The following is a 26,016-nucleotide window of genomic DNA, read 5'->3' as shown; positions in this document are numbered from 1 at the left end:
TCTTGTTCAAGTACAAACTAAAGACCCGACTCATCTTTAAAAAGATAACCCGACCCTTTGGGGCTACAGGTTGAAAGATTACACAAAGCACGATTTGTCATGGATAAGTCGTCCTTTGGAGGTCTAATGGGAGGACATGTCAGGGAAGTTAAAAGGTATCATACCTCATGTTTTATTCGCATCATTTTAGCCAAGCTCTTTTCCATTTCATGGCTCATCTCCAGGCGGCTCAATTTCTCATAATTGGAAAGCTTCAGTTTGGTAATATCTTTTTCTGCAAAGACTTGGGCATATTTCGGTGCATGCTTGCTTAAAACAGCAGTAGCTTAGAATAGCCGGTACCAGTGACGACGACTAAATCCGGCTCAGGTATCGCGTCTTCAGCCGCCTTATGAGAGCTGGGTGGGTTATGTCTTCAGTTAACTCCTTTTGAGGACTTGGAAGATCGCCTCGGATGTCAAGAAAATCATCAAAGGCATCGGCGTGAGTCTCAGCTGGCTCCTCTTGTGCTTGTGGGATGGAGGTACTCATGCCAAACATTTCAGCTGCTTTGGGAACAGAAGATGACTCGCCGGTTTTCCTCTTTTTTTGCTTGATCCCTAAGGAATGATGGTACCAATATTAAAACAGAAACATTGACACCCGAAGGAACATGTTAATGAAGCAACTTACCCCTGAATTTGGATCAATGGGGGAAGAGTTGAGGCAGCTGAGTCTCCAGATGAAGGAGGTGAAACCTGTTGAGTGAAGGATTCAAAGATTGGGTAAATCACGAGAATAGTTTGCATAGGAAGAAAAGATGTTTATAGCAATGTACCTCGTTCTGTCGTTTGCGACCACTTGTTTTCTTGGGCAAGCCGGACAAGAGGTCCCAGAGTGTCTTCGAGTATGATGATTGGGCGTAAAAATCGCCTTCTTCAAAAGGAAATTGGGATCCAGATAAGCATCCGGGTGAGACAGGGGAACTTTTCTACAGATTCGCGTGGCCGACTTGGGAGGAGAAGAGTTTGAGTCAGAAAAAAATGGAAATTACCTTAACATCTTCATCTTGGCTCTCAAAGACATCATCCTATAAACATAAGTAGCAAAGCAGGAGTACAGGTCAGATTAAAGCAATAAAGACAAGAGAGCATTTACCTCTGATTGTTCATCGGCGCCCGAGACTCTCGGATGACTCCTTTAAAGTGGCCTTGCCTTTGTTTTTCTTCTTCTTCGGGGTGGGTTTGGTCGTTTTCTTGATGACAGTCTTGGGCCTTCGATTCCAAAAGGTCGAATTGCACTAATTGACATGATTAAAGCTCTAATCAGAAAGAAGCATGAGTATATTAAAAATCTACAAGAGCGACTTGGGATGTTTTACCTCTGGAGCTGGGTTAGAAACGCAGAAAGGTTTAAGCCCGATTTTGGTGCAGTTCTCAAGAGGCTCGCCACTTAGCTTATTCACAATTTCAACAATGTCTTCTTCTTCAAGCCTCACGTTATAGAAGCATTGGGGGTGGTCTAAGTCGCCATTGAATTCACACATCAAGCCATTCCGGTGGCTCAAAGGCATGATTCTCCACTCCACCCAGCAGCAGATCATATTGATCCTAGTAAGACCACTAACAGTAAGAGCCCTGAGCTATGCGAAGATAGGGACAAATGTAGCTTCTTCTTCTTCTGTTAGCTTTTAAGGCAACTTGAAATCCATGGGCAGACGTTCCTCCCTGAAACCTGGTAAGGGGTTCTCGTTGGGTGGAAAAGTGTCGCGGCAGTAGAACCAAGTCTTTTCCCAACCATTGGGATGACCTGGCAATGCAACAGCCGGAAACCCGCATTCTCGCTGTTGCCGGATGTTGACTCCCCCAAGCTCTAGGCAGGGCCCTTTGGCAAACTCTGTTTGGCGGTTCAGATAAAATAACTTCCTGAACACAAGTACAGTAGGCTCTATTTGCAGGTAAGCCTCGCAGAACACTTGGAACTGGCAAAGGTTGCTGATGGATTTTGGCCCTAAGTCTTGGGGATGGAGGTTGAAGAAATGCAAGGCGTCCCTGAAGAACTTTGAGTCGGGCAGCGTGAAGCCTCGCTCGAGGTGACCAGGGAAAATGACCACTTCCCCTTCAGCGGGTTGTGGACGTTGCTCTCCAAAGGCGGTTCGCCAGCCGATCGTTTCTTTGGGCGCAAGATTGCCCACTTTCACAAAATTCGCAAGATAGGCGTCATTGACTTTTATTGGCAACCAGTTGCATTTGGATATGGAACCCATGATTACAAGCTTAAATAGAGGGGAATGGAGGTCTTCATAAGAAGGTTTGGCGGGTCGTCAGGACCTATGAAATGGTAACTCGCCGGCCAGCGGCTGAGAGCATGTCTAAGGGGGAATTGTGACTCGCCACAACATTGAGGGCGGGTTGCGATTCTGAAAATTTCCTTAGGATATTCCTAATCAAGGACAAACATGTTTACAATGCAAAGACATGATTCACAGATCTGCAGGTAATTCTACTGAGGAAGATAAACTTTCCGAAATTAAAACGCTAAGAACATAAGAACATTGTGGAAACAGTGTGGTGGTCCTATAGAACAATGGGGGGAACAATGGATTTATTATGGATAGTTGATGGGACTACCGCAGTTTACCGCTAAAAAGGAGGATCTAAAGACCGTACCTATACGTGTTAATGGCATGAAGAGCTGACGCTCGTGGAGTTTCGGTGCTACCCGAAGAACTATGGAGGTTCGAGATCTAGGTCTAATGGAGAAGAGGGAGTTACCTGCTAAGGGAAGATGACGACGGAAGAAGGTCGCGGAGGTTCGCGCCAAAGACCACACCCTCAATCAGCCCGAGAAGCGGCCGGTCCGAAGCAGAGGTTTGGCGGTGGCGCGACGTTTGTGACGCGAGCTCAAGGAAGAAGACGCAGTGGAGGAGATGGAATATAGGTAGGTGGGGATGCCCGCCTCCCCCTGTGGCTATTTAAAGACCTGGGGCAGAATCGAAACGGCAGGCACGGGAGTCAAGGAGGCGCATTGAAAACCAGAAATTATGGCGCCTAGATTTTGGGGATGACAGGATAAGACAAAAGATCCATTGGAGGTGATGTCATCTAGATCCCTCGAATAGTGGAGAAGATGACATCATCAATAAATGACCTGGCGACTCAGACAATTCATAAAGATTGGTGGCTTATCACTTGTTCAAGAAAGGTCAGGGATCGTGTATGAGTCGCCGAAGACAAGTGTGAAGGTTTATTGGCGTGAACAAATTCAAGTCAATCTGGGGCCTAATGTTGGGGACATTACCTACTGTATGACCCGCCCTATTGGGCCAGGTCAGGTAAACAGCGACTCTACAGTCATGATCAAGATAAGCCTTGGCCCAGGGGCTGAGATGTTCCAGGAGAACTTCGACGAAGGGCCAGCTAGGGCCCATGAGCCGGATGGCGGTTCAAGATTAATGGAGAAGGTAAGTCGCTGAGGAGGTTTCCTAGCTTGGAAGACACTACGACTTAGAGATATGGAAAGCCATGACTTGTAAACCCTAGGATCTCAGCATGTATATAAAGGCGAGTCTCTAGGGCAGATAGGTTCAGTTAGAATCCATCAAGAGCTAGGTCATGCGAGTCACACCCTCCTTGTAATCGAATCCACCATCAATATACACAAACCAAGGCGTAGGTTTTTACCGCTACAGGAGGGGCCAAACCTGCGTAAACCTGAGTCTCGCTTCCGCTCACCCCCTTTGAGTCGCCACCAAGGTGCGATGGCTCCATAACTAAGTCCTTTCACCAGGACATCTGCCGTGACAAAACCACGACACTAACCCTAGTTGCCACGTGCTCCCTCTACTTCTCTCTAGATCTGTTTCACCTCTAGTCTAGTTCGGTAGTGCTTAGGCGAAGCCCTGCTGGATTAGTTCACCACCACCACCACCACGCCACCGTGCTGGAGAACTCATCTACCTCTCCGCCCCTCTTGCTGGATCAAGAATGCGGGGATCGTCATCGAGCTGTACGTGTGCTGAACGCGGAGGTGTCGTCCGTTCGGCACTAGATTGGGATGGATCGTGATGGGATCGCGGGACGGATCGTGATGAGATCGTGGGACGGGCTGCGAATTGGATCACGAAGATGTTCCACTACATCAACCGCGTTATATACGCTTCCACTTAGCGATCTACAAGGGTATGTATATTCACTCTCCCCTCTCGTAGATGATCATCACCATGGATAGGTATTGCGTGTGCGTAGGAATTTTTTTGTTTCTCATGCGACGTTCCCCAACAGTGGAATCATGAGTTAGGTTCATGCGTAGATGATATCTTGAGTAGAACACAAAAGAGTTTGTGGGCGTTGATGGTCAATTTTCTTCCCTCCTTAGTCTTTCCTTGATTCAGCGGTATTGTTGGATTGAAGCGGCCCAGACAAACTTTACTCGTACGCTTACGAGAGACCAGTTTCATCGACTGACATGCAACTTGTTGCATAAAGATGAATGGGTGTCTGTTTCTTCAACTTTAGTTGAATCGGATTTGACCGAGGCGGTCCTTGGAGAAGGTTAAATAACAATTTGCATATCACCGTTGTGGCTTTGCGTAAGTAATATGCGATCATACTAGATACCCATAGCAGCCACGTAAAACATGCAACAAGATATTAGAGGACGTCTAACTTGTTTTTGCAGGGTATGCATGTGATGTGATATGGCCAAAGACATTATATGATATATTGGATGTATGAGCTGTTCATGTTGTAATAGTTAAATATCGACTTACATGTCGATGCTACGACAACATGCAGGAGCCATAGGGTTGTCTTTAAACTAATGTTTGTGCTTGCAGATGCTTTTACTATATCGCTAGGTAGTAGCTTTAGTAGTAATAGCATAGATAGTGTGACAACCTCGATGGCGGCACGATGATGGAGATCATGGTGCGGCGCCAGTGACGATGGAGATCATGCCGGTGCTTTGGTGATGGAGATCAAGAAGCACAAGTTCATGGCCATATCATGTCACTTATGATTTGCATGTGATGTTAATCCTTTTATGCACCTTATTTCGCTTAGAATGACGGTAGCATTATAAGGTGATCTCTCACTAAAATTTCAAGATAAAATTGTGTTCTCCCCGACTGTGCACCGTTGCGACAGTTCGTCATTTCGAGACACCACGTGATGATCGTGTGTGACAGACTCAACGTTCACATATGATAACCCACAAGTATAGGGGATCACAATAGTTTTTGAGGGTAGAGTATTCAACAAAAAATTGTTGATTCGACACAAGGGGAAGCAAAAGATATTCTCGAGTATTAGCAGTTGAGTTGTCAATTCAACCACACCTGAAAGACTTAGTATCGGCAGCAAAGTTTCAGTAGCAAAGTAGTGTGATAGCAACAGTAGCAATGGTAACAGTAGCGGTGCAGCAGTAGTGGTAACAATAGCAGCAGTGACACCAGTAGCGGCAACGTGACGTAGCAAGAACCAGTAGGAAAAGACTCGTAGGCATTGGATCGGTGATGGATAATTATAGATGCAGGATGACATTCATCATGTAACAGTTATAACATGGAGAGATATGTAACTAGCTCCAGTTCGTCAATGTAATGTAGGCATGTATTCAGTATATAGTCATACATGCTTATGAAAAGAACTTGCATGACATCTATTGTCCATCCCTCCCGTGGCAGCGGGGTCCTCATGGAAACTACGAGATATTAAGGTTCTCCTTTTAATAGAGAACCGGAACAAAGCATTAGCACTTACTGAATACATGAACTCCTCATACTATGGTCATCTCCGGGAGTGGTTCCGGCTATTGTCACTCCGGGGTTGCCGGGTCATAACACATAGTAGGTGACTACAACTTGCAAGATAGGATCAAGAACACACATATATTGATGAGAACATAATAGGTTCAGATCTGAAATCATGGCACTTGGGCCCTAGTGACAAGCATTAAGCATGGCAAAGTAGTAGCAACATCAATCTCAGAACATAGTGGATACTAGGGATCAATCCCCATCAAAACTAACTCGATTACATGATAGATCTCATCCAACCCATCACCGTCCAGCAAGCCTATGATGAGATTACTCACGAACGGTGAAGAGCATCATGAAATTGGCGATGAAGGATGGTTGGTGATGACGAAGGCATCGATCCCCCTCTCCGGAGCCTAGAACGGACTCCAGATCTGCCCTCCAGAGGAAGAACAGGTGGTGGCGGCGGCTCCGTATCATAAAACGCGATGAACGCTTCTCCTTGAATTTTTTTCCGGGCGAAAGAGCAGGAATTGGAGGAATTGGAGGCGGCGGATCCCCGAGGGCCCCACAAGCCTGCTTGACGTGGCCAGGGGGCGCCTCCGGGGCTTGTGGGCTCCTCGCTCGACGTCTCCGGTTGATTCTTACACTAGTATTTTTTATATATTCCACAAAAAATCCTTGTAAATTTCCAGGTCATTCCGAGAACTTTTATTTCTGCGCAAAAACAACACCATGGCAATTCTGCTGAAAACAGCGTTAGTCCGGGTTAGTTCCATTCAAATAATGCAAATTAGAGTCCAAAACAAGGGCAAAAGAGTTTGGAAAAGTAGATACGATGGAGACGTATCAACTCCCCCAAGCTTAAAGCCTTGCTTGTCCTCAAGCAATTCAGTTGAAAAACTGAAAGAGACCAAAGAAAAACTTTTACGAACTCTGTTTGATCTTGTTGTTGTAATTATGTCTAACTCATATTCAGATTTTCAGCAAGATCATAAGCTAACCACATAAGCAATGACATTTAGGTCTCATGAAGTACTCATATCAATGGAAAAATCAACTAGCGAGCAATAATAATAAGTTTCAAACATCAACACTTCAATCAAAACAATCATGAATAGATGGTATCTCGCTAGTTCTTTCTGAGACCGCAAAACATAAATGCAGAGCACCTTCAAAGACCAAGGGCATACTCAATAACAAGCACCGCAAAACATTGTAATTCATGGCAAAGAAGATCCAGTCACAGTCATACTCAATAACAATTAAAAGCAAAGCATAAAAATGACGGAGGTGCTCTCTTATTGGTGCTTTTATAAGAACAGGATGACTAAATAGAAACATAAATAGATAGGGCTTTTGCAGAGGGAAGCATTGATTTGCAGAGGTGCCAGAGCTCAATCTTTGAAGACAGAGGTAAATAATTTTGGGTGGCATGCTTTCGTTGTCAACGTAATGACCAAGAGTTTTCACCATCTTCCATGCTACACATGCTATAGGCGGTTCCCAAACAGAAAAGTAAAGTTTCGACTCCCCCACCACCGATCAATCACACTCCACGACTAGCCAAATCCTTGGGTGCCATCCACACCAACAACAATCCAGGGGGAGTTTTGTTTGCAATTATCTTTTTGATTTGAGCATGGAACTGGGCATTCCAATTACCGGCCCCTTTCTCGTGAATGATAGTGAATAAACACGTATCGAGGATAACACGCCTAGCATGGAAGATACTGACTGCCCCTTGTCAGGACATGAGCGGTTCGGGCATGCAAAACAGATTATTACTTGAAGGTTTAGAGAGTGGCACATGCAAACTTGCTTGGAACGGTAGGTAGATACCGCATATAGGTAGGTATGGTGGACTCATATGGAACAACTTTGGGTTTATGGAAGTGGATGCACAAGCAGTATTCCCGCTTAGTACAAGTGAAGGCTAGCAAAAGACTGGGAAGCGACCAACTAGAGAGCGACAACAGTCATCAATATGCATTGAGATTATCCAACATTTAGTGCAAGCATGAGTAGGACATAAATCACCATAAAGATGAATATCATAGAGGCTATGTCGATTTTGTTTCAACTACATGCGTAAACATGCGCCAAGTCAAGCCACTTGAATCATTCAAAGGAGGATACCATCCTATCATGCTACATCATAATCATCTTGAGATTCATGTTGGCATCCAAGACAAACCATTATAAGCTCCTAGCTAATTAAGCATGGCATCAGAAACTATGATCTCTAAGTTGTCATTGCAAACATGTTTCTATCATAACAAAGCTGAATTAAGAACGATGAGCTAGTCATATTTACAAAAACAAAATAGATCGAGTTCATACCAGCTTTTCCAGGCTTAGTCACTTCATCATATATCGTCATTATTGCCTTTCACTTGCACGGCCGAATGATGTGAACAATAATAAGAGTGTTCGTGCATTGGACTAAGCTCGAATCTGCAAGCAAACACAAAGGAGAAGACAAACTAATATGGCTCTTTGATAGATAAACAAATATGCATGCGAGAGCCACTAAACATTGTAACCATGGTCTTCTACCTTGACCCAAATAAAATGAAAACTATTTACACGGGAAAGCTCCCAACAAGGAAAAGAAGGCCGGGAAATATTTTTGGGTTTTCTCAATCTAAAGAAACACACGAGAAGAAAGCGAGAAAACAAAATGAACTAGCATGGATGATACAGTGGCAAGGTGTGAACACCGACTAACAATGTGAAAGCGTGAGCATGAATATAAAGTCGGTGAGAAACACTTACTCCCCCAAGCTTAGGCTTTTGGCCTAAGTTGGTCTACTCCCATGGAGGGAAATGACCATCTCCGGGGTACTCCGGAGTGTACTAAGGGTGCCACTGCTGGGTGAGCTCCTAGATTCATCCATCTTAATGGGGATGTGCATATGCCCAACAAGTAAATCATACTTCATATTGACAGTAGGTATAGGGCATTCAAAGCTCCCAATAAGAATCGATGAAGTTTTTTCAATAGCATTGATGCAATGTACTCGATATTGTTTCTTCGGAAAGTGCACCGTATGCTCATTACCATTGACATGGAAAGTGACATTGCCTTTGTTCCAATCAATAACAGCCCCTGCCGTGTTTAAAAAGGGTCTTCCAAGGATGACCACCATGGCATCATCCTCAGGAATATCCAGAATAACAAAGTCTGTTAAGATAGTAATGTTAGCAACCACAAAAGGCACATCTTCGGAAATGCCGATAGGGAAAGCAGTTGATTTGTTGGCCATTTGCAAGGAGATTTCAGTGGGTGTCAACTTATCCAATTCAAGTCTACGATAAAGAGATAGATGCATAACACTAACACCGGCTCCAAGATCGCATAGAGCAGTTCTATCGTAGTTGCCTTTAATGGAGCAAGGTATAGTGGGCACTCTGGGATCACCTAGTTTCTTAGGAGTTCCACCCCTGAAGGTATAATTAGGGAGCATGGTGGAAATCTCAACCTCAGATATCCTCCTCTTATTAGTCACAATATCCTTCATGTACTTAGCATAAGGAGACATTTTGAGCATATCTGTCAAACGCATTTGCAGAAAGACAGGTCTAATCATTTCAACAAATCGCTGAAATTCATCATCATCCTTTTTCTTGGATGGTTTGGGAGGAAAGGGCATGGGTTTCTGAACCCATGGTTCCCTTTCTTTACCATGCTTCCTAGCAATGAAATCATTCTTATTGTATCTCCTATTCTTAGGTTGTGGGTTATCAAGATCGACTGGTTCAATATCCACATCCTTATCATTGCTAGGATGAGCATCAACATGAACACCACTATCGATATTGTCATTAGGCTCATGTTCATCACCAGATTGTGTTTCGACATCAGAAACAGAGACATCGTTTGGATTCTCAGGTGTAACAGTTTCGGGGTTGCTAGCGTGCAAGTTCCTATCATATTTCTTTTTGTTCCTAGGATGACTAGGTGCCTCGGTGCTAACTCCTTGAGAATCTTGTTCAATTCTCTTAGGATGACCCTCAAGATACAAAGGTTCCTGGGTCATTCTACCACCTCTAGTGATAACTCTAACAGAATTGTCATTCAACTCATTGAGCAAGTCATTTTGAGCCTTAAGTACTTGTTCTACCTGAGTAGTGACCATAGAGGCATGTTTACTCAAAAGCTTAAGATCATTGTCATTTCTATCCACACAAGCACTTAAATGACTAAGCATGCAAGCATTCTGTTCCAATTGTCTGCTAACATAATCATTGGAACTTTGTTGTTTGGCAACAAAGTTATCAAATTCATCTAAGCATAAGCTAGCAGGTTTATCAAAAGGAATATCACTCTCATTGAATCTACGAAGAGAGTTTACCTCTACTACCTGTGTCGGGTTATCGAGACCATGGATTACTTCGATAGGTGGTAGATTCTTGACATCTTCAGATTTGATGCCCTTCTCTTTCATAGATTTCTTAGCTTCTTGCATATCTTCAGGACTGAGGAATAGGATACCTCTTTTCTTAGGAGTTGGCTTCGGAGGTGGTTCGGGAATAGTCCAAGCATTCTCATTGCACAAGATATTATTCAATAGAATCTGAGCTTGTTCCACAGTTCGTTCCTTGAAAACACAACCAGCACAACTATCTAGGTGGTCCCTAGAAGCATCGGTTAGTCCATTATAGAAGATATCAAGTATTTCATTCTTCTCAAGAGGGTGATCAGGCAAAGCATTCCGTAGCTGGACAAGCCTCCCCCAAGCTTGTGGGAGACTCTCTTCTTCAACTTGCACAAAGTTATATATATCCTGCAAGGCAGCTTGTTTCTTATGGCCAGGAAAATATTTCTCAGAGAAGAAGTAGATCATATCCTGGGGACTACGCACACAACCTGGAGGAAGAGAAGTGAACCAAGTCTCAGCATCATCCATTAGCGAGAAAGGAAACAACTTAAGGATATAGTAGTGGCGGATCTTTTTCTCACTCGTGAATAGGGTGGCTATATCGTGCAGCTTAGTAAGATGTGCTACAACTGTTTCAGACTCATAACCATGAAAAGGATCAGATTCGACCAAAGTGATTAACTCAGGATCGACAGAGAATTCATAATCCTTATCGGTCACAAAGATAGGCGATGTAGCAAACTTAGGATCGTATTTGATTCTAGCGTTCAGAGATTTTTCTTTCCACTTACGCAGTAATTTCTCAATATCATAGCTATCCTTACAAGCAAGAAAGTCCTCAGCTACCTCTCCCTCCATAACATAACCCTCAGGTATATCAGGCAATTCATATCTAGGAGAGCTAGTTCTAACAGGTGAAATAGAAGGTTCTACTTCAATAATCTCAGCAGTTTCAGAAGTATCATCACATTCAGCAGCAACTCTAGCAATTTGTGGATCAAGCAATGCACCTAGTGGCAAAGCAGTATCAAGCAAAGCATCATCACAAGCATCATGGATAGCAGAAGTAGCATCATTAAGCACATGCGACATATAAGAATTTCTAGCAGATGGTGGTGTCGCAAACTTACTCATAACTGAAGGTGAATCAAGTGCAGAGCTAGATGGCAGTTCCTTACCTGTCCTCGTAGTTGAGGACAAGACTTTAGTTTTTGGATCTCTCGGATTCCTCATAGTGATCAGCAGACTAAATCCCAAGTGACTCGGAAAATAGAGCTAGGCCTCCCCGGCAAGGGCGCCAGAAAATAGTCTTGATAACCCACAAGTATAGGGGATCGCAACAGTTTTCGAGGGTAGAGTATTCAACCCAAATTTGTTGATTAGACACAAGGGGAAGCAAAAGAATATTCTCGAGTATTAGTAGTTGAGTTGTCAATTTAACCACACCTGAAAGACTTAGTATCCTCCACAAAGTTTCACTAGCAAAGTAGTGTGATAGCAACAGTAGCAACGGTAACAGTAGCGGTGACAGCAGTAGCGGTAACAATAGCAGCAGTGACACCAGTAGCGGCAAAGTAACGTAGCAAGAACCAGTAGGAAAAGACTCGTAGGCATTCGATCGGTGATGGATAATTATGTTGGATGACATTCATCATGTAACAGTTATAACATGGAGAGATATGTAACTAGCTCCAGTTCGTCAATGTAATGTAGGCATGTATTCCGTATATAGTCATACGTGCTTATGAAAAGAACTTGAATGACATCTATTGTCCATCCCTCCCGTGGCAGCGGGGTCCTAATGGAAACTACGGGATATTAAGGTTCTCCTTTTAATAGAGAACCGGGAAAAAGCATTAGCACTTAGTGAATACATGAACTCCTCATACTATGGTCATCTCCGGGAGTGGTTCCGGCTATTGTCACTCCGGGGTTGTCGGGTCATAACACATAGTAGGTGACTACAACTTGCAAGATAGGATCAAGAACACACATATCTTGATGAGAACATAATAGATTCAGATATGAAATCATGGCACTCCGGCCCTAGTGACAAGCATTAAGCATGGCAAAGTAGTAGCAACATCAATCTCAGAACATAATGGATACTAGGGATCAATCCCCATCAAAACTAACTCGATTACATGATAGATCTCATCCAACTCATCACCGTCCAGCAAGCCTACGATGAGATTACTCACGAACGGTGAAGAGCATCATGGAATTGGCGATGAAGGATGGTTGGTGATGACGAAGGCGTCGATCCCCCCTCTCCGGAGCCCAGCGGACTCCAGATCTGCCCTCAAGAGGAAGAACAGGTGGTGGCGGCGGTTCCGTATCGTATAATGTGATGAACTCTTCTCCTTGATTTTTTCTGGGCGAAAGAGACTAAATAGAGCTGGCATTGGAGGCGGCGGAGCCCCGAGGGTCCTGGGCTTGTGGGCTCCTCGCTCCACGTCTCCGGTTGATTCTTGCGCCAGTATTTTTTATATATTCCACAAAAATCCTCGTAAATTTCCAGGTTATTCCAAGAACTTTTATTTCTGCGCAAAAACAACACCATGGCAATTCTGCTGAAAACAGCGTTAGTCCGGGTTAGTTCCATTCAAATCATGCAAATTAGAGTCCTAAACAAGGGCAAAAGAGTTTGGAAAAGTAGATACGATGGAGACGTATCAACATACAACGGGTGCAAAATAGTTGCATACGCGGAATACTCGAGTTAAACTTGACGAGCCTAGCATGTATAGACATGGCCTCGAAACAAAAGAGACCGAAAGGTCGAGCATGAATCATATAGTTTATATGATCAAGATGGAGATGTTCACCACTGAAACTATACTCAACTCACGTGATGATCGGACTTGAGTTAGTGGATTTAGATCATGCGCCACTCGAATGACTAGAGGGATGTCTATTTGAGTGGGAGTTATTAGTAATATGATTACCTAAACTCAATTATCATGAACATAGTCAAAAGGTCTTTGCAAATTATGTTATAGCTTGCGTTGTAGCTCTACTATTTTTTGATATGTTCCTAGAGAAAATTTAGTTGAAAGATGATAGTAGCAATTATGCGGACTCGGTCCGTAAACTGAGGATTGTCCTCATTGTTGCGCAGAAGGCTTATGTCCTTAATGCACCGCTCGGTGTGCTGAACCTCGAACGTCGTATGTGGATGTTGTGAACATCTGACATACACATTTTTTATGACTACGTGATAGTTCAGTGTGTAAGCGGCTTGGAATTGAGGCGCCAAAGACGTTTTGAACGTCACGGAACATATGAGATGTTCCAAGAGATGAAGTTGGGATTTCTTGCTCGTGCCCTTGTTGACAGGTATGAGACCTCCGACAAGATTCTTTGTCTACAAAGTAAGGGACAAAAGTTAAATGTTGAGCATGTGCTCAGATTGTCTAAGTGCTACAATCGCTTGAATCGAGTGGGAGTTAATTTTCCAAATGAGATAGTGATGGTTCTCCAAAGTCATTGCCACCAAGCTTCTAGAGATTCGTGATGAACTATAACAGATCAGTGATAAATATGATGATCCTTGAGGTATTCACGATGTTTGACACCACGAAAGTAGAAATCAAGTAGGAGCATCGATTGTTGATGGTTAGTAAAACCACTAGTTTCAAGAAGGGCAAGGGCAAGAAGGGATACTTCATGAAACGGAAAACCAGTTGCTGCTCTAGTGAAGAGACCCAAGGTTGAACCCAAACCCGAGACTAAGTGCTTCTGTAATGAGGGGAAAAGTCACTGAAGAGGAACTACCCTAGATACTTGGTAGATGAGAAGGCTCGCAAAGTCGACAGAAGTATATTGGATATACATGATATTGATGTGTACTTTACTAGTACTCCTAGTAGCACGAGGGTATTAGATACCGGTTTGGTTGCAAAGTGTTAGTAACTCGAAATAAAATCTACGAAATAACGGAGACGAGCTAAAGGTGAGGTGACGATATGTGTTGGAAGTGTTTCCAAGGTTGATGTGATCAAACATCGCACACTCCCTCTGTGATCGGGATTAGTGTTAAACGTAAATAATTGTTAGTTGGTGTTTGCGTTGAGCATGAACATGATTAGATCGTGTTTATTGCAATAAGATTATTCATTGAAAGAGAATAATTGTTATTCTATTTGCTTGAAGAAATACCTTCAATGGATTATTGAATCTCAATCGTAGTGGTACACATGTTCATAATATTGATCCCAAAAGATACGAAGTAGTAATGATAGTACCACTACTAGGAAAAGGCCACCTAGTGGCGCACCTGTTTTGGCTACTAATGGCGCACTACAGGTGCGCCACTAGCATCATGCCATTAGAATTTTTTACTAATGGCGCACCACAGGTGCGCCATTAGTATCTGGTATACTAATGGCGCACCAGGCAGTGCGCCATTAGTATAGCTCATGGTGCGCCATTAATATCTGGTATACTAATGGCGCACCAGGCAGTGCGCCATTAGTATAGCTCACGGTGCATCATTAGTATCTGGTATACTAATGGCGCACCAGGCAGTGCGCCATTAGTATAGCTCATGGTGCGCCATTAGTATGTCTCCCAGGGGCCATATTTACCCATGTGCTCTGGCTTACTAATGGCGCACTAGTTGACGATGCGCCACTAGTGTGCTTTTTGAAGTGCGCCACTAGTATGAATATTAGGTATTATTTTTTTCTGATATTTACACAGGTTACAAAACATATTATTGCACAGAATATAAAAAGCACAACATATAGACAACATATTTATCGAATACAATAGAAGATTAGTCTTCGAATACAACTCATCATATTAGTCTCCAAATTTAAAATACCGAACAAAGTTAGAACATTACAAGTCTCGAGACCGCGAGTAGCGAGTTTGTCTTCACATTACAAGTCGATATCGATCATCTAAACTACCATCACATAGAAGAGAGTTGCGGTCATCACGATGAGCATAATCGCAATGAAACTGGTCTTCATCCGGTTCCTCCAACGCTCCCTCCTCTCTCCCGCTAGATAGCGCGCGTATCTAACTTCCGCCTCCTCCCTTGTGGTGTACCCTTTGTAGTCTGTCCATCAGAAAGCTTTTGACTCACAGAGTTATCATCACTACTTGTTTGTTGCAAATCTTCCTTGCCTTCTACCTCAGGTTCTGTAAGGACCATGCTACTTGCAACAGCAACACTATCCTCAACAGGAACTGCACTATTCCTCAACAGGCCATTCTGTCCATCAGAAGCATTAACTAAACATGAATAGATTGTACCATGCTACTTTCAATGTTGCACCATCTAAGCAGCAACACAAGCATTAACTAAACTTGAATTTAATCTCTAGAAGACAGTGACATGGTCCTGTAAGATCAACATGTAAAATACATGTAAAATTCTAAAAACCAAATAACAATTAAGGAGAACTGATAAAACGTGAATGAATAGATTGTTACATGGATAATATATATTCTGACATCCGGTTAGAGTAAGTTCTACGAGAAAAATATTCATCATATATAGGAGGTGGACAACCTTGGAAGTGCGAGCTTCTCTATCTACTAATAATAGTGCTTCATGTAAATAGCTTCGAGCGGCGTGAACATTTATGTACCATCTTCCAACATATCCACAATTATGTTGGTGAGAGTTGTACCCGGATGTGAATACATAAAGCGCACAGTTGGCATATGTTCAGGAAGATATACCTTTGAGAAGACAAGCCAACCAAAATAGATAACAGAAATGGCAAAGTGGATGAGTTGTGAAAGATGGTTATTATCCAACAAACAGGTAGGTTGTAGAACAATGATACTACTAAACAAACAAACATTGACTAATTATTTTAAGCAAAGAATGAGGCTGATCCATTCATCCCAATGTGTACAATATTAGTAAGCAAATATGAAAAGCAAATGTTTAATGATGCACCGAAAAGGGCTTGATGTATCCAATATACATAAGGCAAGGCATATCTAACCTTGGAAGCACCTCGATCAGGACAATAACATAAAAAAAGCTATAACTGTAGCTACCATCGCATATTATTTGCTTCGAAAGAATTGATAAAATAAGCTGAAAAAGTATATCCTTTAAGAGGGAATCACACAAAAAAACAACATCCTACAAGGTGCCATATGTTCATCCTACGAAGAACAGCAACATCAAGTTAATATAACATCCTTTTCTTTGAGAAGCAAAGAAGAAGTAACTACAATTTATTCCATTGGAATGTTATAGTCCTCTTCACTGGCATTTCACGTTATTTTTGTTTGAGAAAACTGCAGGCTAGTTTCAGAGTGCCAATGTGCGATACGTACCACAACAACCTACTACGATCAGAGTATCATGCATCCATCGACCCACAAAAGGAGTAAACACGAGAACCGATATTGAATGTGGATGAAGCGATCACCTCGAAGATGTGCGGCTTGAGGTGCTAGGAGCAGATCCATCACGCGTGTGCCCGTCTCCTCCCATAGATTCATCGCAACGAAGGTTCGAGAGAAGGAGCGACAGCGGTCGTCCCCTTCTCCCTCAGCTAAAAACCCAAGCAAACAGCTAGAACACGGGTCGTTCCCCTGTTCAACGGAGGGCACAGGGAGGCCATGCCGTCACGGATCGACAACAAGAACGCATGTAAGCAACTCCCCTGAGCATCAACATGGTTGAGAAGAGATGGATCTGGGTGGTGGTCTCCAGTGGGGAGCAAAATAGAAGTTGCACATGACCATAGTACGTGTGTTGGCAATGGCCATTACAATGAAATATAATCAGCACCTATTGTCGTGAAAAGTTTCACCCGGTTTTTCCTGGAGCAATGAAGCACATACATGAACCACTAGTGGAAAACGGGCCTTTGGCCTGGACCCTTTAGTCCCGGCCTCCATCTCGACCGGGACTAAAGGCCCGACCACGTCGCCCCAAATCGCAATGCCGCCCACGAGGCTTTGGTCCTGGCCCGTAAGGAGCCTTTAGTCCCGGTTTGTGTCTCAAACTGGGACTAAAGGGCTACGTGGTGTGCAGCCCGCATGTGCGCCACCTTTAGTCCCGGTTTGTGTCTCAAACTGGGACTAAAGTCCTGTGCCTATATATATTGGCCACAGCCCCCCTCTCCCCTCTTCCTTGCATTTTTCTTGAATGGAAGAGTGTGGGTGTGTGCTATCTCTCCATTTTTCTTGGATGCACTAGAGGTGTTTGTTGAAATGTGTGTTAGAGCGATGCCGCTTCAGTTCACCGAATACAACTACGATATGAGATGCCCGAGCCACGCTTAAACCTCTTCCTCTTTATTTCTACTTATTCTAAAAGGTTAGCAACTATATTAACTCATTTAGACCGTGCGGTACTAATTTTTAGGATCGTGATTGTATTTGATATACTCTCGTATAACGCAGATGAGCCATCCATGGATGTACGGTAATCGACGCACAACCTCTTACAAAGAAGGCGTGCATTCTTTTTGAGATGCAGCCGATGCGAACAAGCATGGTGGTGGTTATATGTTTTGTTCATGTGTTGAATGTCAGAATAAGAAGGATTACACTTCCTCAAGAGTCATTCAGAGCCACCTCCTTCGGTCCGGTTTTATGTCGGGCTATAATGTTTGGACCAAGCACGGAGAAAGAGGGGTTATGATGGAAGACGACGATGAAGAAGAAGAGAACGATGATGACAACTACCGATCTATGTTCCCTGAGTATGCTGATACTGCAATGGAAGACAATGAAGAAGAAGGTCAGGTTGAAGAACGGGAACCAGATGAGCCCCCTGATGATCTTGGCCGGGTCATTTCTGATGCACGGCGAGGTTGCGACACAGAAAAGGAGAGGTTGCAGTTCGAGCAGATGTTACAGGACCACAACAAATTGTTGTACCCAACTTGTGAAGATGGCCAGAAGAAGCTGGGTAGCACACTGGAATTGCTGAAGTGGAAGGCAGAGACCGGTGTGACTGACTCGTCATTCAAAAAGTTGCTGATACTGATGAAGAAGATGCTTCCAAGAAAGAACGAATTGCCCGCCAGCACGTACGAAGAAAAGAAGCTTGTCTGCCCTCTAGGATTAGACGTGTAGCAGATACATGCATGCCCTAATGACTGCATCCTCTACCTCGATGAGAAGTACGAGAATATGGATAAATGCCCGGTATGCACTGCATTGCGGTATAAGATCAGAAAAGCTGAGCCTGGTGATATTGAGGGCGAGCCACCCAGGAAGAGGGTTCCTGCCAAGGTGATGTGGTATGCTCCTATAATACCATGGTTGAAACGTCTGTGCAGAAATAAAGATCATGCGAAGTTGTTGCGATGGCACATGGAAGATCGTATGAAAGACGATAAGTTGAGGCACCCCGCTGATGGTCGGCAGTGGAGAAAAATGGAGAGAGAGTTCCCGAGATTTGCAGGTGACGCAAGGAACTTATGGTTTGGTCTGAGTACAGATGGCATGAATCCTTTTGGGGAGCACAGTTGCAGTCACAGCACCTGGCCCGTTACTCTATGTATCTACAACCTTCCTCCTTGGTTGTGCATGAAGCGGAAGTTCATTATGATGCCAGTGCTTATCCAAGGTCCAAAGCAACCCGACAACGATATTGATGTGTACCTAAGGCCATTAGTTGATGAACTTTTACAGCTGTGGGCCGAACCAGGTGTACGTGTGTGGGACGAGCACAAACAAGAGGAATTTGACCTTCAAGCGTTTCTTTTCGTAACCATCAATGATAGGCCTGCTCTTAGTAACATTTCAGGACAGTCAAACAAGGGATACAATGCATGCATGCACTGTTTGGATCAGACATAAAGTATATATCTGGACAAATGTAGGAAGAATGTGTACCCGTACAATCGTCGTTTTCTTCTGCCCAAGCATCCCTTAAAGAAAAAAGGCAAGCATTTCAATGGCAAGGCAGAACCCCGGGGGAAGCCTGTCATCCGTACTGGTGCTGAAGTATTTGATATGGTCAAAGATTTAAAAGTAATCCTTGGAAAGGGTCCTGGCAGCCAACCTGTTCCTAACGGCCCTGATAAGCGCGTACCCATGTGGAAGAAGAAATCTATATTTTGGGAGCTACCCTACTGGGAAGTCCATGAGGTCCGCTCGGAAATCGACGTGATGCACCTGACGAAGAATCTCCGCGTGAATATTCTAGGCTTCCTGGGCTTGTATGGGAAGTGAAAAGATACACCGGAAGCACGGGAGGACCAGGAACGTCATAAAGGAAGAGGTGGCATGCATCCAGGGCAGTTTCAAGGGCGTGCCAGCTACACTCTTACTAAGGAAGAGAAGGAAATCTTCTTTGAAGTCCTTTTCAGTATCAAGGTCCCGACTGACTTCTCGTCGAATATAAAGGGAATCGTAAATATGAAAGACAAAAAATTCCAAAACCTAAAGTCTCATGACTGCCACGTGCTTATGACGCAATTGCTTCCGGTTGCATTGAGGGGAACTCTACCGGAAAATGTTCGCCTGGCAATTGTGAAGGTATGTGCATTCCTCAATGCAATTTCTCAGAAGGTAATCGATCGAGAAAGTCTATCAGGGTTACAGATTGATGTGGTCCAATGTCTGGTCAGCTTTGAGTTGTTGTTCCCGCCATCCTTCTTCAATATAATGACACACCTCCTAGTTCACCTAGTCGAAGAGATTAGAATTCTCGGTCCTGTGTTTCTACACAATATGTTCCCCTTCGAGAGGTTCATGGGAGTCTTAAAGAAATATGTTCGTAACCATGCTAGGACAGAAGGAAGCATCTCCAAGGGCTATGGAACAGAGGAGCTCATTGAGTTTTGTGTGGACTTTCTTCCTGACCTTAAGCCGATTGGTGTTCCTGAATCTCGGTATGAGGGTAGGCTGACGGGAAAAGGCACACTAGGAAGGAAAGCAAAAGTATGTATGGACGGGCATTCTTTCTCTCAAGCACACTACACAGTTCTACACTATTCCACCGTGGTGGCTCCGTATACCGTGAGACACAAGAATATTCTACGATCCGAAAACCCGAGGAAGGCTGACTCTTGGATTAAAGTGGAACACGAGAAGACTTTCGGCAGTTGGTTGCAGACACATCTCATGAATGACGACACCGTTGGAGATCTGCTGTACTGTTTGGCCAGGCCACCATCTTCGATTATATGTACTTTCCAAGGGTATGAGATAAATGGGAATACATTTTACACGGTTGCCCAAGATAAAAAGAGCACCAACCAAAATAGTGGTGTCCGCTTTGATGCAACAGACGAGAATGGGCACTGTTTGGAAACATATTACGGGTACATAGAGGAGATATGGGAACTTGACTATGGACCTACTTCTAAGATCCCTTTGTTTCGGTGCAAATGGGTGAAGCTGACAGGAGGCGGGGTAGTTGTAGACCAAAAGTACGGCATGACAACAGTGGATCTCAACAATCTTGCGTACATGGACGAACCATTTGTCCTAGCCTATGATGTCGCTCAGGTTTTCTATGTGAAGGACATGTCTACAAAAACGAGAAAAAGAAAGCAGCAAAAGAAGATATCGGCCGATGAGCCAAAACGCCACATAGTTCTTTCAGGGAAAAGAAACATCGTGGGAGTAGATGACAAGAGAGACATGTCAGTAGATTATAATAAGTTTAATAAAATTCCGCCCTTCAAAGTGAAAACTAACCCAAGCATCCTACTGAATGATGAAGATTCTCCATGGCTACGACCTAGAAGAAAACAGAAATAATAGATAGGAATATTGGTGCAATAATGTAATAATGTATTAAACCTTTTATGTAATGCATGTATGGAATGTACTAAACCTTTTAGTTTTCAATTATTTATTCAATTTCAAACACTTTTCATTATCATAGTTTTGTCAAATTCTTAAATATGCAAAAATAATTTTAATAAACATAGTTTTTAATTGAAAATAACAAAATAGTTAATACTTTGGATAGTCAAAATAATTAATATTGAAAATAGAAAATAGTTTTGAATTATTTATTCAATTTCAAACACGTTTCATTTTCATAGTTTTGTCAAATTCTAAAATATGCAAAAAGAATTTTAATAAACATAGTTTTTAATTGAAAATAACAAAATAGTTAATAGTTTGGATAGTCAAAGTAATTAATTTTGAAAATAGAAAATAGTTTTGAATTATTTATTCAATTTCAAACACTTTTCATTTTCATAGTTTTGTCAAATTCTCAAATATGCAAAAAGAATTTTAATAAACATAGTTTTAAATTGAAAATAACAAAATAGTTAATAGAAATAAGTAAATGCACGAAAAATACCAAATGAAGTCAAAATTGTTGAAAATTTGTGACGTGCCTTTGAATGGTGCATTTTGAACACACAAAAAGTATGGAGTTCAAATAAGTTCAAAAAAATGAAATCCCTTTGTAACAAATGAGTTCTCGTTCGAAACCCTCATACTTCGAGAGAGATTGTCCTTGTTGTACACGAAGTGCATCCAGTTTTTTCCGTGACCCTCTCAACTTTTTAGCACATGCTTTGTGGGTGAAATGATGATACCATGCCAACTTTCAGCATTTTCAGATTTCATTTGTTGTGCTTATTAATTTCAGGATCAATTAGCTAAAAAAAAGTAAATGCACGAAAAATACCAAATGAAGTCGGAAATTGTTGAAAATTTGTGTTATGCCTTTGAATGGTGCATTTTGAACACACAAAAAGTATGGAGTTGAAATAAGTTCAAAAAAATGAAATCCCTTTGTAACAGATAAGTTCTCGTTCGAAACCGTGATACTTCGAGAGAGATTGTCCGTTTTGTACACGAAGTGCATCCAGTTTTTGTCGTAACCCTCTCAACTTTTTAGCACATGCTGTGTGGGTGAAATTATGATACCATGCCAACTTTCAACATTTTCAGATTTCATTTGTAGTGCTTCTCAATTTTAGGGTCAACTAGCTCAAAAAAATAATTAAATGCACGAAAAATACCAAATAAGTCAGAAATTGTTGAAAATTTCTGATGTGCCTTTGAATGGTGAATTTTGAACACACAAAAAGTATGGAGTTCAAATAAGTTCATAAAAATGAAATCCCTTTGTAAAGGATGAGTTCTCGTTCGAAACCCTCATACTTCGAGAGAGATTGTCCGTGTTGTACACAAAGTGCATCCAGTTTTTGCCGTAACCCTCTCAACTTTTTAGCACATGCTTTGTGGGTGAAATGATGATACCATGCCAACTTTCAGCATTTTCAGATTTTATTTGTTGTGCTTATCAATTTCAGGATCAATTAGCTAAAAAAACGTAAATGCACGAAAAATACCAAATGAAGTCGATTTTTTTTAAAAATTTGTGATGTGCCTTTGAATGGTGCATTTTGAACACACAAAAAGTATGGAGTTGAAATAAGTTCAAAAAAATGAAATCCCTTTGTAACAGATGAGTTCTCGTTCGAAACCGTGATACTTCGAGAGAGATTGTCCGTTTTGTACACGAAGTGCATCCAGTTTTTGTCGTAACCCTCTCAACTTTTTAGCACATGCTGTGTGGGTGAAATGATGATACCATGCCAACTTTCAACATTTTCAGATTTCATTTGTAGTGCTTCTCAATTTTAGGGTCAACTAGCTCAAAAAAATAATTAAATGCACGAAAAATACCAAATGCAGTCAGAAATTGTTGAAAATTTGTGATGTGCCTTTGAACGGTGCATTTTGAACACACAAAAAGTATGGAGTTCAAATAAGTTCAAAAAATGAAATCCCTTTGTAACAGATGAGTTCTCGTTCGAAACCCTCATACTTCGAGAGAGATTGTCTGTGTTGTACACGAAGTGCATCCAGTTTTTCCCGTAACCCTCTCAACTTTTTAGCACATGCTTTGTGTGTGAAATGATGATACCATGACAACTTTCAACATTTTCAGATTTCATTTGTTGTGCTTATCAATTTCAGTATCAATTAGCTTAAAATAAGTAAATTCATGAAAAATACCAAATGAAGTCGGAAATTGTTGAAAATTTGTGATGTGCCTTTGAATGGTGCATTTTGAACACAAAAAAGTATGGAGTTGAAATAAGTTCAAAAAATGAAATCCCTTTGTAAGAGGTGACGTTCGAAATCGTGATACTTCGAGATAGATTGTCCGTTTTGTACACGAAGTGCATCCAGTTTTTGTCGTAACCCTCTCAACTTTTTAGCACATGCTGTGTGGGTGAGATGATGATACCATGCCAACTTTCAATATTTTCAGATTTCATTTGTAGTGCTTCTCAATTTTAGGGTCAACTAGCTCAAAAAAATAATTAAATGCACGAAAAATACCAAATGAAGTCAGAAATTGTTGAAATTTTGTGATGTGCCTTTGAATGGTGCTTTTTGAACACACAAAATGTATGGAGTTCAAATAAGTACAAAAAATGAAATCCCTTTGTAACATATGAGTTCTCGTTCGAAACCCTGATACTTTGAGAGAGATTGTCCGTTTGTTACACGAAGTGCATCCAGTTTTTGCCATAACCCTCTCAACTTTCTAGCACATGCTATGTGGGTGAAAATGATGATACCATGCCAACTTTCAACATTTTTAGAGTTCATTTTTGGTGCTTTTCAATTTCAGGGTCAACTAGGTCAAAAAAATAAGTAAATTCACAAAAAATATCAAATGAAGGGAGAAATTTCATAAAGTTTTTTTTGTTAAAATACTTAATAGAAAACAAAAAAAAGAGTCAACTAAAAAGAATCAAGTAAAATATTAACTAAAATGAATGAATTAAAAATAATTAAGTAAAATTATCAAAGTGCTTATTTGTTGGAAAGAATCAAGTAAAACATTAACTAAAAAGAAACAACAAAAGATCAACTCAATAGAAAACTAAAATAGAAGAGAAAACAAATATTTAATAGCAAAGAATTAAAATATAAACAAGGACTAAAAATTATTAAAGTAAAAAAAATGCCGCCTATTGGGCCATCACGGCCTGCATACGACTAGAAACCCTACCCGACACGTGGGACAGGATGCAGGCTCGCGGGCCCAACAGGCCCAACATGCAGTTTGAGGAGAGTTAGGACCATAGGCCTGCAATAGAGAGAAGCTCAATTGAGCAAGGCGCGGCAGTGCTTATAAAGAACTACCACCGCCCCTCGCTAGGCGAGGTGGGACTAAAGGTTGCCCTGCGTCGCACCGGAGCCAGCCAGGTCTTTAGTCCCGGATCGGGGCTCAAACCGGGACTAAAGACGCCCTTTAGTCCCGGGTGGAGCCACGACCCGGGACTAAAGCCCCTCGTTTCCCGCCTCCTCGCCTGCCGAAAAGAGATCTGTAGTCCCGGTTCGGGGCTCGAACCGGGACTAAAGACCACCTTTAGTCCCGGGTGGAGCCACGACCCGGGACTAAAGCCCCTCGTTTCCTACCTCCTCGCCTGCCGAAAAGGGGTCTTTAGCCCCGGGTCACGGCTAGACCCGGGACTAAAGGGTGTCTTTAGTCCCGGTTCTAGCCAAGACCCGGGACTAAAGGTCCTCCTATATAAACGACACTTCGAAGTTTCCAACCCATCTCCCCTCGTTTTCTTCCTCCTCTCGCTCTCGCCTACGCACCGGACGACGACGCGATCGATGCCGCCAGGCTGCAAGACCTCCGCCTCGCTCTCGCCATCGTCGACGCCCGCCGTCCTCCCCCCTGCTCCAAGCACCGCCGGTTGACCCCCTCCCCTCCCACTCCGGTAAGCCCCCCGCCCCCTCCTCCCCATGCCTCGGTACTTCGCTTCGGATGCCTTCGGATGGCGCCCTCCGAGAGCGAGGCCGCGTCGGTGAGATCCTGCGCGCGACCGATGAGGCGGGACGCCGGGTCGGCGCCCTCGAGGAGCATGTCGTCGACCACGCTCACGGAACCGAACCCGAAGGACGAGCCGCCGGCGCCCGCCGGCGGGGACGCCACCGCCGCCGTCGTGCCGTTCGGCCCGGCGGTGTATATCTCGTGGAAGTAGAAGTGGAGGTGCATCATGCCGCCGTTGCCGACGGGGACACCGTCTGCGGCTGCGGTTGCCGTGGTGGTCGCCGCCACGAGGAAGAGTAGGGCGACGAGCGGCGCCAGAAATGGTAGCGGTTGGGCTGGGCTTGCATGATGAGGCGCCGCCATGAGCAAATTGATAAGTAGAGATGTGGTGATAAAGCCGGGTTGCTGGATGCATCAATGGTGTGTGTTCTTGTAGCTTGTAGGAAATCAACAATAGCTTGGATGATTGTCTGTTGAAAAAGAGAGTCAATCGTCGGAGGGAAAATAAAAATGGAAGTCAATGTTCAAAATCCCATCGTGACACCAAATCCCATCGTGTAGCTAGAGATCAGGAGAAGAATAGGAGGAGAAGTAGAAGAAGAGGAGGAGGAGAAGTAGAAGAAGAGGAGGAGGAGTAGAAGAAGAGGAGAAGAAAAGGAAGAAGAAGAGGAGGAGAAGAAGATTTTTTTGTCATTTAATTCCTATTGTTATTATGTTTGTGCTAGATTATTAGGGTTAGTAATATTTAGAATTAGGTTAGGGTTACTACTTTATGTTACTATATATACAATTAGTTTATTTTTGGCAAGAAAATTAATAGAACTAGTTTATTTTTTTAGTTCATTTTACGATGCCTATCCCGCATCCTCGTCGTCGACTCGGCGGAGGACACCTGCTTGATCAGAGGGGCCATGTCCGGGACTGGGCTCCGCCCGGCTGGTATTGGGAGGTGCTACCTTCCGGGGGGCGTAGGTTGGTGAGGAGCCAGCCCGTTGTTGACTCGATCCTTGTTTGGTGGCGGTCGCGTGGGCCAGTGACGGTGCCGAGGCTTCCGGACACCGCGGAGGTGGTACGTCACCGTGTCAGCGAGGAGGATGAGGACGTCCGTCGCTACGTGGTTGCGTTGGAGGGCAGGTTCGACCATACCTGGCACGTATTTCAGGGATCTCACTGGAGGTATG

The 26,016-nt window shown here is 43.1% G+C and overlaps 1 protein-coding gene across 1 annotated transcript; it reads right to left on the bottom strand.

The window, feature by feature from the left end:
• Positions 1-354: 354 nt before the first annotated feature.
• On the bottom strand, positions 355-25,198 carry LOC123405113. The gene is made up of 2 exons (XM_045098941.1): positions 24,820-25,198; positions 355-599 (listed from the first exon to the last, which is right to left on the bottom strand). The coding sequence occupies exons 1-2, from the start codon at positions 25,196-25,198 to the stop codon at positions 355-357; spliced, it is 624 nt and encodes a 207-aa protein (XP_044954876.1).
• Between the last annotated feature and the right edge of the window lie 818 nt (positions 25,199-26,016).

This window comes from Hordeum vulgare, chromosome 6H, assembly GCF_904849725.1.
Source record: "Hordeum vulgare subsp. vulgare chromosome 6H, MorexV3_pseudomolecules_assembly, whole genome shotgun sequence".
NCBI lineage: Eukaryota > Viridiplantae > Streptophyta > Magnoliopsida > Poales > Poaceae > Hordeum > Hordeum vulgare.
The sequence above is the reverse complement of the archived record's forward strand: the minus strand, read 5'-3'. Positions and strand labels throughout refer to the sequence as shown.

Excerpts from the sequence above, each read along its gene's own strand:
- LOC123405113 (XM_045098941.1), bottom strand. The coding sequence starts at position 25,198 with ATGGCGGCGCCTCATCATGCAAGCCCAGCCCAACCGCTACCATTTCTG. Across the intron at positions 600-24,819 it reads CCGAAGGCATCCGAAGCGAA|GGATCAAGCAAAAAAAGAGG; the intron begins GTACCGAGGCAT and ends ATCATTCCTTAG.